Consider the following 13,613-nt stretch of genomic DNA (forward strand, 5'->3'; position numbering starts at 1 on the left):
ATTCTGGAGCGGAGCCTGAGACAGCGTTTTCCACCACCATCAACAGAACACCAAATGATAGAACTTCTTATGGAAGAATGGTGTTGCATCCCTCCAAACACTTGTAGAATCTATGCCAAGGTGTTGAAGCTGTTCTGGCCCGTGTTGGCCCGACATCCTGTTAAGACACTTAATGCTGGTGTTTCCTTTATTTTGGCAGTTACCTGTGTATCGTCAAATCAAATGTTATTTGTCCCATGCGCCGAATACAACAGGTGTAGACCTTACAGTGAAATGCTTACGTACAAGCCCTTAACCAACAGTGCAGTTTTAAAAATACCAAAAATACCCCCCCAAAAAGAAAATAAATAAAAGTGACAAATAATTAAAGAGCAGCAGTAAAATAAAAATAGCGAGGCTATATACAGCGTCAATGTGTGGGGGCAATTGAGGTAATATGTACATGTAGGTAGAGTTATTAAAGTGACTATGCATAGATAATAAACAGAGAGTAGCAGCAGTGTAAAATAGGGTGGGGGGTGCAAATAGTCTGGGTAGCCATTTGATTAGTTGCTCAGGATTCTTATGGCTTGGGAGTAGAAGCTGTTTTGAAGCCTTTTGGGCCTAGACTTGGCGCGCCGGTACTGCTTGCCATGTGGTAGCAGAGAGAACAGTCTATGACTCGGGTGGCTGGAGTCTTTGACCATTTTTAGGGCCTTCCTCTGACACTGCCTGGTATAGAGGTCCTGCATGGCAGGAAGCTTGGACCCAGTGATGTACTGGGCCGTACGCACTACTCTCTGTAGTGCCTTGCGGTCGGAGGCCGAGCTGTTGCCATACCAGGCAGTGATGCAACCAGTCAGGATGCTCTCGATGGTGCACCTATAGAACCTTCTGGGGGATCTGAGGACCCATGCCAAATCTTTTCAGGCTCCTGAAGGGGAATAGGTTTTGTCGTGCCCTCTTCACGACTGTCTTGGTGTGCTTGGACCATGTTAGTTTGTTGGTGATGTGGACAACCTGCCCAATCTTGAGAATGGGTGCATACTCGGTCCTCATTTTCCTGTAGTCCACAATCATCTCCTTTGTCTTGATCACGTTGAGGGAGAGGTTGTTGTCCTGGCACGACACGGCCAGGTCTCTGACCTCCTCCCTTTTGGCTGTCTCGTCATTGATCAGGCCTACCACTTTTGTGTCATCTGCAAACTTAATGATGGTGTTGGAGTCGTGCCTGGCTATGCAATCATGAGTGAACAGGGAGTACAGGAGGGGACTGAGCACGCACACCTGAGAGGCCCCCATGTTGAGGATCAGCGTGGCGGATGTGTTGTTACCTACCCTTACCACCTGGGGGCGGCCCGTCAGGAAGTCCAGGATCTAGTTGCAGAGGGAGGTGTTTAGTCCCAGGGACCGTAGCTTAGTAATGAGCTTTGAGAGCACTATGGTGTTGAATGCTGAGCTGTAGTCAATGAATAGCATTCTCACATAGGTGTTCCTTTTGTCCAGATGTGAAAAGAAAAACAGTCCTGTAGCTTAGCATCTGCTTCATCAGACCACTTTCTTATTGACCGAGTCACTTGTACTTCCTGCTTTAGTTTTTGCTTGTAAGCAGGAATCAGGAGTATAGAAATATGGTCAGATTTGCCAAATGGAGGGCGAGGGAGAGCTTTTTGTGGAGTAAAGGTGATCTAGAGTGTTTTTCACTCTGGTTGCACATTTAACATGCTGGTAGAGATTAGGTAGAACGGATTTGAGTTTCCCTGCATTAAAGTCCCCAGCCACTAGGAGCGACGCCTCAGGGTGAGCATTTTCCTGTTTGCTTATGGCGGTATACAGCTCATAGAGCGCGGTTTTAGTGCCGGCATCGGTCTGTGGTGGTATGTAGACAGCTACGAAAAATACAGTTGAAAAATCTCTTGGTAAATAGTGTGGTCTACAGCTTATCATGAGATACTCCACCTCAGGTGAGCAAAACCTCGAGACTTCCTTCGATTTTATGCACCAGCTGTTGTTCACAAATATACATAGACCGCCACCCCTTGTCTCAGCAGAGGCTGCTGTTTTATCCTGCCGAAAAAGCTTAAAACCCACCAGTTTTTTGTTATTCATGTCGTCATTCAGGCACGACTTGGTGAAACGTAAGATATTACAGTTTTTAATGTCCCGTTGGAAGGATATTGTCATAATGCAAAACATGTTTTTCAGTATGTCATTGTCCTCAGCAGGCATCTCTACAGTAGCAGTGTACAGTAGTTATTTTCTTACCATTAAATATTCTCTCTATGCCTTGGTAGCTATGCCAAAAAAATGGTCTTAGTTATTTTGTTATTTCCACCCCAACTTAATGTGGATTTCTGACTGACAGATAGCTCACCACTTTTTTTTTGTCACTTTATATAACCAGGCTATCAGTTCGCTTCTGTGTGTAATATCGATGCTATGCAAGGACTCAGACGTTGTCCCTTGTTCCTGGGCCTGTGCAGCTGACGCTAGGGGATTTTCTGGGTAATGAGTGTGTGTCTGAAAAGTCCTCAGTCATCTGTTTCCCAGCAGGCAGCAGGTTGATGGATGACACCAGAGACGCTACACACGCCGAGCGACCTTGTCGCCGCAGACTCAAGGTTGCCATCTTGTCACCTATTGTGTCTGGATTGGACAGGATAGTATAGGGCTGCATCTGTTTAGGTAAACAGAACTAGATAGATACAGGCAGGATTTCCTGCTTGATCAATAAACAAGTGTAGCACAATATTCAATGAGAGATTCTCCCCTATAGGCTTTGCTATGGTTTCTGTATTTCTGTATTTCTACACTCTTTTTCCTTCTCTGCCCCCTTCTTTTAGTAAGAGTTTTGTCTTAGATTAATTAGCTTTGGGGGTAAACAGCCAGATCCTCCATAGAGAAGACACTGTAAGAGCTGAGAGGTGTAGTGTGTCTGAGTGTGTCTGCAGTGTACTAAGCAGTATGTTTATGGTGTGGTGGTGTAGACCCACAGCATTGGGACACGCTTGGTTTAGCGGCTGCTGCTCTGAAGCCACAATACATAGGCACTTTAATTAATGTCTGACCCTTAACCCACATTCCTCCTCCTCCTCTCATCCCTCCTCCTCTTATCCCGCCTTCTCTCATCCCTCCTTTTCTGTGGTCGTAATGAGGAGAGGAGAACTCCCAAGCTGGCCATAATTAGCCAGTGAGCCAAACAACAGAGATAACTTGCCTAATAATTTATCTGTTTTGGCAAAGGCCTTGCTGCCTGGTGGTGTTTTAATCAACTGTCTGTCTGAGAGGGTGGAGACTAGAGGCCAGCCAAGCATACAAGGCTACTCCTTACCTCCCACACACAAGGCAAGTGTAGGCAAATTATCCATTCACAATAACGAACAGGAGAAGCCCAGGATACCCAGGACTGGAGTGGAATTTTGAAGTTTCCTGTTCCCCTCTTGGGGAGAGTAGAGTTAAATTCAGTCTAGAGGGACATTCTCTAAGAGACAATGCTGAAGCTCTGTATCATGAGAAAAGCAAATCAGAGGTCAAGAAAAGACAGCCCTGCTGGTGGGAAAAGTCAATCTCAGGTCGTCAAGCTTATATTGTAGCATCAGGAGATGTGGCATGCTACAGGGGTAACCATGACACTGTGGCTACATGGTGCCGCCCATGCCTGTGGCAGCCAGTGATCCTCTCTTCCCCTCATTTTGTTTCTCTGCTTTTTCCCAGAGAGTGCTGCTGTGGGTCTCCAAGGGATTTGTTACGTGACACTGTGAATGTTGTCATAAATATAAAGCAAAAAAAGATTTACTGGGCCTGATAGAAGGTTGGGCCGGATTTTTGTTTGATTCTTGGCACCCGTGTGTGTTGATCAACAAAGCACTCTAGGTGAACTTCAGCTCTGAAAGACTGTATGTAACATTGGACTGATTCCCCAGTCCCTCACCTCCTTAAGCTAGCAGATGGTCTTGGTGAAGGGCAAACTACTTGTCATGTTTTTGTTCTTGCATGGATAGGAGAATGATATTTCACTATCTGAGTGTTTCCCTGTCTCCTCTGACCTTGCACAGAGAGAGAGAGAGAGAGAGAGAGAGAGAGAGAGAGAGAGAGAGAGAGAGAGAGAGAGAGAGAGAGAGAGAGAGAGAGAGAGAGAGAGAGAGAGAGAGAGAGAGAGAGAGAGAGAGAGAGAGAGAGAGAGAGAGAGAGAGAGAGAGAGAGAGAGAGAGAGAGAGAGAGAGAGAGAGAGACCTCTAGTTGATGTTTTTCAACAGTAGTCACATGTTGTCTGTAATGGTGAGAAACTAACTGGTGTCTGGGAGCTGACCGAGAGAATTAGAGCATGATGTACCACGCCACAGTCTCATGATGTCCACCTGACTGACCCATCAACTCCATTACCCATCAACCCCTGGTGCTCCCTGTCTCAGGTTATTACACAAAGTACCATTCTGGGGTTTTCTAAACGGAGTGTCTAGTCAGTTGTTGCATTTGAATTATCCATTGTTCGGAACCCCACATGTTATATCATTTATTGCTGCTATAGATGCACATTTCCTTTTTGCAAGTTTGTCTAGCTATCCATAATATTATCATGCCATGGTCAGGAAGGTATCATGCAACGGCTAGTAGTGGCAACCGGTGGCAACCAGTCTGTGTTGTCGCAGCAAACAGTTTTTCCTGTGGTGGGAAAAGAAGGGCAACAGGCAGCCAATGTTTTTAGCAGAGGAGCTGTACTACAGTCCTCACAGTAGGAGGTCCGACTGAGGCACCCGTACACTAAATCACACCTGTGCTGAGAAGGATGGAAGGGTGTGTGTGTTGGTGGGTGAAGGGTATAAAGCGGCAGCAGTTTTGCGGGCGCTGGTCTGTGCATATTTGTAAACAACAGCTGGTGCACGAAATCATAGGAAGTCTCTAGGTTTTGCTCGCCTGAAGTAGAGCATCTTATGATAAACTGCAGACCACACTATTTGCCAAGAGAGTTTTCATACTTTTTGTATCTGTTTATTTACCACCACAGACGGATGCTGGCACTAAGACTGCACTCAGTCATCTGTATAAGGAAATAGGCAAACAGGAAACCGCTCACCCAGAGGTGGTGCTCCTAGTGGCCGGAGACTTTAATGCAGGGAAACTTAAATCAGTTCTACCAAATTTCTATCAACATGTTAAATGTGCAACCAGAGGGAAAACAATTCTAGATCACATGTACTCCACACACAGAGATGCGTACAAAGCTCTCCCTCGCCCTCCATTTGGTAAATCTGACCACAATTCTATATCAAAAATTAAAGCAGGAAGCACCAGTGACTCGGTCTATAAAAAAGTGGTCAGATGAAGCAGATGCTAAACTACAGGACTGTTTTGCTAGCACAGACTGGAATATGTTCAGGGATTCCTCCGATGGCATTGAGGAGTACACCACATAAGTCACTGGCTTTATCAATAAGTGCACCGAGGATGTCGTCCCCACAGTGACCGTAAGTACATACCCCAACCAGAAATCATGGATTACAGGCAACATTCGCACTGAGCTAAAGGGTAGAGCTGCCACTTTCAAGGTGCGGGAAAAATCCTGCTATGCCCTGCGACGAACCATCAAACAGGCAAAGCGCCAATACAGGGCTAAGATTGAATCGTACTCCACCGACTCCGACGCTTGTCAGATGTGGCAGGGCTGGCAAACTATTACAGACTACAAGGGAAGCACAGCCACGAGCTGCCCAGTGACATGAGCCTACCAGACGAGCTAAATCAGAGGGAGTTACCTCAATCACCTTGACTGACCGGTGCCTGTATTTAGCCTCGCTACTGTTGTAGTCTCGCTACTGTTGTAGTCTCGCTACTGTTATAGTCTCGCTACTGTTGTAGTCTCGCTACTGTTATAGTCTCGCTACTGTTATAGCCTCGCTACTGTTATAGCCTCTCTACTGTTGTAGTCTCGCTACTGTTGTAGTCTCGCTACTGTTGTAGTCTCGCTACTGTTATAGTCTCGCTACTGTTATAGTCTCGCTACTGTTGTAGTCTCGCTACTGTTGTAGTCTCGCTACTGTTGTAGTCTCGCTACTGTTGTAGTCTCGCTACTGTTGTAGCCTCGCTACTGTTGTAGTCTCGCTACTGTTGTAGTCTCTCTACTGTTGTAGTCTCGCTACTGTTGTAGTCTCGCTACTGTTGTAGTCTCTCTACTGTTGTAGTCTCGCTACTGTTGTAGTCTCGCTACTGTTATAGTCTCTCTACTGTTGTAGTCTCTCTACTGTTGTAGTCTCGCTACTGTTGTAGTCTCGCTACTGTTGTAGTCTCTCTACTGTTGTAGTCTCGCTACTGTTGTAGTCTCGCTACTGTTGTAGTCTCTACTGTTGTAGTCTCGCTACTGTTATAGTCTCTCTACTGTTGTAGTCTCTCTACTGTTGTAGTCTCGCTACTGTTGTAGTCTCTCTACTGTTGTAGTCTCTCTACTGTTGTAGTCTCGCTACTGTTATAGCCTCGCTACTGTTGTAGTCTCGCTACTGTTGTAGTCTCTCTACTGTTGTAGTCTCGCTACTGTTGTAGTCTCGCTACTGTTATAGCCTCGCTACTCTTATAGTCTCGCTACTGTTGTAGCCTCGCTACTGTTATAGTCTCGCTACTGTTATAGTCTCGCTACTGTTATAGCCTCGCTACTGTTGTAGCCTCGCTACTGTTATAGTCTCGCTACTGTTATAGTCTCGCTACTGTTATTTTTCTCTCTTTTTTTACTGTTGTTTTTATTTCTTTACTCTTGTTCACCTAATCTCTTGTTCACCTAATCTCTTGTTCACCTAATATCCTTTTTTTTAAACCTCAAATTTGCACTGTTGGTTAGAGCCTGTAAGTAAGCATTTCACTGTAAGGTCTACTACACCTGTTGTGTTCGGAGAACTTGACAAATAAACTTTGATTTGATTTGATCAATGAGGGTAGGGGCCTTTTCAATTAGCTCCTTTTTCATTCTGTGCTAATTTCAGCAACAACAAAGAAACAAACAATGGCAACAACAGGAGAAATGTCTGTTGGTTTAGTGAATAGTGTCTGACTAGGAACGGTTGTGTGTTTTGATAACAGAGCACCTAAAGTGAAGAAACTGCTGATCTGATCCTGACTCTCAATGGCCCCTGGCCTCAGGAATGTGACAGGAAAGGAAAGGGGGAGAGAAGAGGGAGTCAGGAAATACTTTTGTCTTCCGTAGCCATTTGAAATAGACTGCCTTTTTTAGTCATCCTGTGAGGCTTGGTTTGCTGGAAATATTCTCTTACACTCTCTAACAGTGTGACACTATTCATAGAAGATGGCCCAGTTTATCTTTCTATTTGATCAAGGGCAATTTTGAAACAAACATATATTTGTCTTGCTCTACAAATAGTAAATAACATGATGTGTGTAGGTAAATGGAGCCTTGATCTAATCAAGACAGACTGAAAAGAATTTGGCCCTCAGGGGACTAATAATGTAGAATTGAAGTTAACCTGATTATGGGTGAATTCAAGTGTTATCTGCCATGCTACAGTAGTGCTCCACTATTGAGGTGAAGGGTGTGCGTTTTGTACCTATAATCCACTGTATCTCAAATGAATTGTTTATATGATTATCAATGTTAAAGCAGTCTAGGGTTAGTGCTACTGCTGTAACGACAATGTATTGCCGGTCTAGGTTTAGGGACTTAATATAGGGCAGGGGCATAAACAACATGGCCCCCCTTCAGCTCTGAAGAAAACACTACAATATCATGTGTACTGCACCCCCCAACCCTCAGACCCCTCCTATATCCAATGGTGCACTCCTTCTTGGGTTGACCAGTTTGATACAGGTTCATCAACACCAACCATTTATGGGGTCTTCAAGGGGGATCTCTATACTCTAACTTCCCATCTAGCTGTTCTCACTATCAGGGCCTGAAGGCTTCTAAATGGTATTGATTTCCTCATACAGCACATGGGCCATAAATACATTAAGCCAGGGTGAATATCCTACTGTACACGATACGGACATATGGGATCGTTTATTTTAACAGGCTGTATTCATTGAGATTATGAAGAAGCAGTTGCACCAGTAACAGGCTGTTGTAGGACCATGAAGCATCTACGGAACATCACAGCTGTTATGCAGTGTTTTCCATTAATGACTGACCATGTACAGTATACTGTAGCTTGCATCAAGACATCAATAGGACGCAGTGTATGTTTTCATGTGGAGTGTTTGTCTTGGGTTGTGTCCATGAGTACTCTAGGGTGTGTGTGTGCGTTCATTCGTGTGTGTGTGTTGTGTTTATGAGGGGCCCTCAGAGTTTTGCCGGGGGTGAGCATGAGGGGTGTTACGGGTGTGAGGGGAGCTGGTTTGAAATGGATCTGGCTTCCTGCATGTAATAACACTGGAGTTGGATGGCATCCAAGGGGGTTTGAGATATGCAGGCCCTTCCAAAGGAGACCCCCAGCTAGCTTTGAACACAAGAATACACACACACACACACACACACACACACACACACACACACACACACACACACACACACACACACACACACACACACAGCTTGTATTAACTCTGTCTCTCTCTCTGTCTCTCTCTCTCAGGAGGCTTTTGTTGAGCTCTATGACAGACAGAGGGACTCGGTGTTCTGTTCGTGGCCGTCCATCAAGACCGTCTTCGGCCTGGCTGCACTGGGGGCCGCAAGCCTTACCATCGGAGCTTACCTTACACAGAAGTGAAGGAGTTCTCCTTTTCTCTCCCTCTCTTTTTGTCCTCCCTCCCTCTTGCTACTTTCTCTTTTCAAAGGCAGCCCTGCCCCCTCCGAGACGATCCCGAATCCCCAACCTGCATGTCTTCAAAGCCTCTCTCTCTCTCTCTCTCTCTCTCTCTCCCTTTCTCTCCCTGTTCTCGAAAAAACTCCCTCTTTCTTAACCCTCACTTCATAAAACAAAGGCCCAAATCAAACAACAGCAGGAAACAGAGTCACTGCCCACAGAGAAGAAAACATGTAATGAAACAGTCACTGCCCACAGAGAAGAAAACATGTCATGAAACAGTCACTGCCCACAGAGAAGAAAACATGTCATGAAACAGTCACTGCCCACAGAGAAGAAAACATGTCATGAAACAGTCACTGCCCACAGAGAAGAAAACATGTCATGAAACAGTCACTGCCCACAGAGAAGAAAACATGTCATGAAACAGTCACTGCCCACAGAGAAGAAAACATGTAATGAAACAGTCACTGCCCACAGAGAAGAAAACATGTCATGAAACAGTCACTGCCCACAGAGAAGAAAACATGTCATGAAACAGTCACTGCCCACAGAGAAGAAAACATGTCATGAAACAGTCACTGCCCACAGAGAAGAAAACATGTCATGAAAGCCGTGCCGTTTAACTGTAATCACAGAATGTTTGGAGAGACAACTGAGGGCTTGAGAAGAGAGGAGAGGAGGGACGGGTTGGCATGTGTCCTTTTTGTTCGGCCTGCTTCAGTACTAGTTGTAGCATGAAACCTTTGTGTGCTCGTGTAGATTTGTGTAGCATGTGTCGGTGTGGCAAAAGAAAGCAGATATTGCACCTGAAGCCTCCCTTGATTGATTTACTAATAGGAGTGCAAGGACATTGATGATTCATCCGCTTGCACCAAGGTGATGGCCCCGACCCCGGTTGTTAGGGCGAGGAGCTCTTTTGAACTGTGTGCCCCCTTCAACCCACCTTCAAAGGACTTCCTCCACACAACAGCAGCTCTGAATGTATAATGGAAGGAGTTCGCCACTAACCAGAACGGTGTGTCTGTCCACCCACCGCTTCTATAGTGCAATATACCAGGAGCATCACTCGACTCTGAACACACAGCATCGTTATAAATATATGTATAGATACAAGGTCTCATCAGAACGCCATCTAGGTGTCACAGATGCAGCTTGCCCTGCAGAGATCTGAAAGAGAGCTGTTGGACTGTGCAGTGGAGCCTCTTTCTTTGCATTTGACCCATATGAAATGTAATAAGAGAGGATAGAGGGAGGCATTGTAGAGAGGATAGAGGGAGGCATTGTAGAGAGGATAGAGGGAGGCATTGTAGAGAGGATAGAGGGAGGCATGGAGAGGAGAGGGAGGCATTGTAGAGAGGATAGAGGGAGGCATGGTAGAGAGGATAGAGGGAGGCATTGTAGAGAGGATAGAGGGAGGCATTGTAGAGAGGATAGAGGGAGGCATTGTAGAGAGGATAGAGGGAGGCATTGTAGAGAGGATAGAGGGAGGCATTGTAGAGAGGATAGAGGGAGGCATTGTAGAGAGGATAGAGGAGGCATTGAAGAGAGGATAGAGGGAGGCATTGAAGAGAGGATAGAGGGAGGCATTGTAGAGAGGATAGAGGGAGGCATTGTAGAGAGGATAGAGGGAGGCATGGTAGAGAGGATAGAGGGAGGCATTGTAGAGAGGATAGAGGGAGGCATGGTAGAGAGGATAGAGGGAGGCATGGTAGAGAGGATAGAGGGAGGCATGGTAGAGAGGATAGAGGGAGGCATGGTAGAGAGGATAGAGGGAGGCATTGTAGAGAGGATAGAGGGAGGCATTGTAGAGAGGATAGAGGGAGGCATTGTAGAGAGGATAGAGGGAGGCATTGTAGAGAGGATAGAGGGAGGCATGGTAGAGAGGATAGAGGGAGGCATTGTAGAGAGGATAGAGGGAGGCATGGTAGAGAGGATAGAGGGAGGCATTGAAGAGAGGATAGAGGGAGGCATTGAAGAGAGGATAGAGGGAGGCATGGTAGAGAGGATAGAGGGAGGCATTGAAGAGAGGATAGAGGGAGGCATTGAAGAGAGGATAGAGGGAGGCATTGTAGAGAGGATAGAGGGAGGCATTGTAGAGAGGATAGAGGGAGGCATTGTAGAGAGGATAGAGGGAGGCATTGTAGAGAGGATAGAGGGAGGCATTGTAGAGAGGATAGAGGGAGGCATTGTGGAGAGGATAGAGGGAGGCATTGTAGAGAGGATAGAGGGAGACATTGTAGAGAGGATAGAGGGAGGCATTGAAGAGAGGATAGAGGGAGGCATTGTAGAGAGGATAGAGGGAGGCATTGTAGAGAGGATAGAGGGAGGCATTGTAGAGAGGATAGAGGGAGGCATTGTAGAGAGGATAGAGGGAGGCATTGAAGGAGTGAAAAGCAGGTTAGTTAGAGCTTTTGGCAGCCAAACCTCTGTTTTATCAATCAAATCAATCAATCAAATGTATTTATAAAGCCCTTTTTACATCAGCCGATGTCACAAAGTGCTCTACAGAAACCCAGCCTAAAACCCCAAACAGCAAGCAATGCAGATGTAGAAGCACGGTGGCTGAGATAAACTCCCTAGAAAGGCAGAAACCTAGGAAGAAACCTAGAGAGGACCCAGGCTATGAGGGGTGGCCAGTCCTCTTCTGGCTGTGCCGGGTGGAGATTATAACAGAACATGGCCAAGATGTTCAAATGTTCATAGATGACCAGCATGGTCAGATAATAATAATAATCAGATGTTACTGACAGAAAGTGAAAAAATATTATCCCACCTAGCTGGGTTTCTGGCTTAGTCGAGATCCGAGAGGGATAGAGGGAGAGAGGTAAATAGAGAGAAAGAAAGAGAACGTGTGAGAAATAAAAAAGAGGGAGCAAGAGAAGAGAGAAAGTCAATGTGGGTACAGAGAAAGAGAACAAGGAGTTTTAGGAACATACAATGCTTGGGGACAAACATAAGAGGGACAGTGAGCCTCCCTCTCATCTGCAGGAAGAACTGACACTCCCAGAAAGGCATGGATCAGTTTGGCCTCACTCACTGTATCAGCATTTTGGATGTCTCTGACTGCCTCTCATTGTAGTACTCTTTATATTTCTCTCTATCTCTCTTGGTTTCTCTCTCCCCCTCTTGCCTGTACAGTATGTCTGACCAGAACTCATGGCCTCACCCAAGCCAAGCCACTGCTGTAAGGGGACTGAACCAAACCGCCAATTCTCCTAGAACATGTGTCCTCCAGCTGCTACTGTTGCTGGGCTCTTAGCTAGGGGACAAAGAGACCCTCCCCACAGGCCACGTTAATGGTTGATTCCACATTTAGGACGACCATGTTGGAGACACAGTAAATCCCAGTGTGCACCTCTCACAGTATCTCGAACCGTATCAAACTCTCACGGCAAGAAGAATCCCTGTTGGACTCTGTACTGTGTTGGAGTGAAGTGGTGTCCATTGTATTCCCAGTAAACTGAGATATTTGAGCACCCTTTGCGAGGTTGGCACCGGCTGGCACAGAGAGCAACATCTCTTCAGAGTAAACAATCATTTCCAACAATGTTTTATGTGTTTGTCTAGCGTTTCGGAAAAGCTTAGGGTTCTACTCAAACCGTGCCGCTGAAGCGCTACAGATGGCGTGGCAGAAACGTGAAGGTCATTTCTGATTGAGCCGACATATACAGTGTTTACCGTGAATGCAGTCTCCTCCAACGAGAGAACATTACCTTTACATTTCAGTTGGGCTTTCGCGCTGAACTCTGGAGATCTGGATTGAATATAGCCCTTACTATCCATATGTACTCTCTTGCTCTCTCTTTCACACACACACACACACACACACACACCGTATGTTTATGTAGATAAGTGTAAAGAGCATGTTGTTGAACCATCTAAATTCCGTGTAGACTGTCATGTGTAGACTGTCATGTGTAGACTGTCATGTGTAGACTGTCACTTTTTTTTAAACAAAAAATCAAAAACTAATCTCATTCTTCTTTAATGTCTTCTTACATCAATGCAAAAAAAAAAAAATGAATCTGAAGTTTTCCCAGAATGAATATTCACTATGTATACCCATATCTACTGTATATCAGAATAGGACAAATGATACATATACCAACTTCTGATTTGTATTTATTGAGAGGTACCAGAACACAGATATTTAAATCATAGATGGGACAACAAGTTAAGATCATGGAGACACTCAAGTGTCTAGAGAAATGGTATCTTTAGTTTTATTAATGGAACAATACACTATTTGGGGCTGCTATTGTATCGAACGTAACATTGAATAGTGACTTTCTGTGTAAGACGTGTTAATTTTGGCTTATCGCTGCTATACTGTATAGTCCTGATTTAACTTAACTCACAGCTTCAAACTGCCACACAGATACAGTATCGTTATAGAAAGCTGTAAACCAAAGTGAACCTGTAAGTAACATTGTGTTAATAGGATGTGAAGATGTAGCATGAAGAGATAAACACAGGCCAATTCACTTTCACTCCTTTGAAAGAGTGTCAGAGTCAGATTTTGCAGGATTTCTGTGGAAGGGTTGTTGTAAAGATGTGTCCCAAACGGCAGCCTATCCCCTTTATAGTGCATTACTTTTGACTCGGGCCTGTGGGGCTCCAGTAAATAGTAGTGCCCCATGTAGGAAATAGGATATCATTTGGGGCACAGTAAATATTAGCCTGCTTGGTGTTGTTCATAATGTTTCAGTAGATACTGTGGCACCCAACTGTATATATGGTCACCCGTGCTTTAATGATATGTATGTATGGTGATTGTTAACATAGTTATGAATTCCTTCTCAAGTGTATGTAGTGGCAGAAAACAGTCTCCACATCTTGTGCTTTTTACCTGCTAGATTATATCATCTTAACCACGGGCACTATTATTTT

The 13,613-nt window shown here is 45.2% G+C and overlaps 1 protein-coding gene across 1 annotated transcript in view; it reads left to right on the top strand.

The window, feature by feature from the left end:
• Positions 1 to 9,332, top strand: part of LOC112226859 (apoptosis regulator Bcl-2) — a 61,264-nt gene extending 51,932 nt beyond the window's left edge. The window contains exon 2 of the mRNA XM_042307806.1: positions 8,550 to 9,332. Within this exon, the coding sequence (XP_042163740.1) occupies positions 8,550 to 8,684 (135 nt within the window). The 3' untranslated portion in view covers positions 8,685 to 9,332. The remainder of the gene's footprint in view (positions 1 to 8,549) is intronic.
• Positions 9,333 to 13,613: the final 4,281 nt, after the last annotated feature.

This window comes from Oncorhynchus tshawytscha, linkage group LG28, assembly GCF_018296145.1.
Source record: "Oncorhynchus tshawytscha isolate Ot180627B linkage group LG28, Otsh_v2.0, whole genome shotgun sequence".
Classification (NCBI taxonomy): domain Eukaryota; kingdom Metazoa; phylum Chordata; class Actinopteri; order Salmoniformes; family Salmonidae; genus Oncorhynchus; species Oncorhynchus tshawytscha.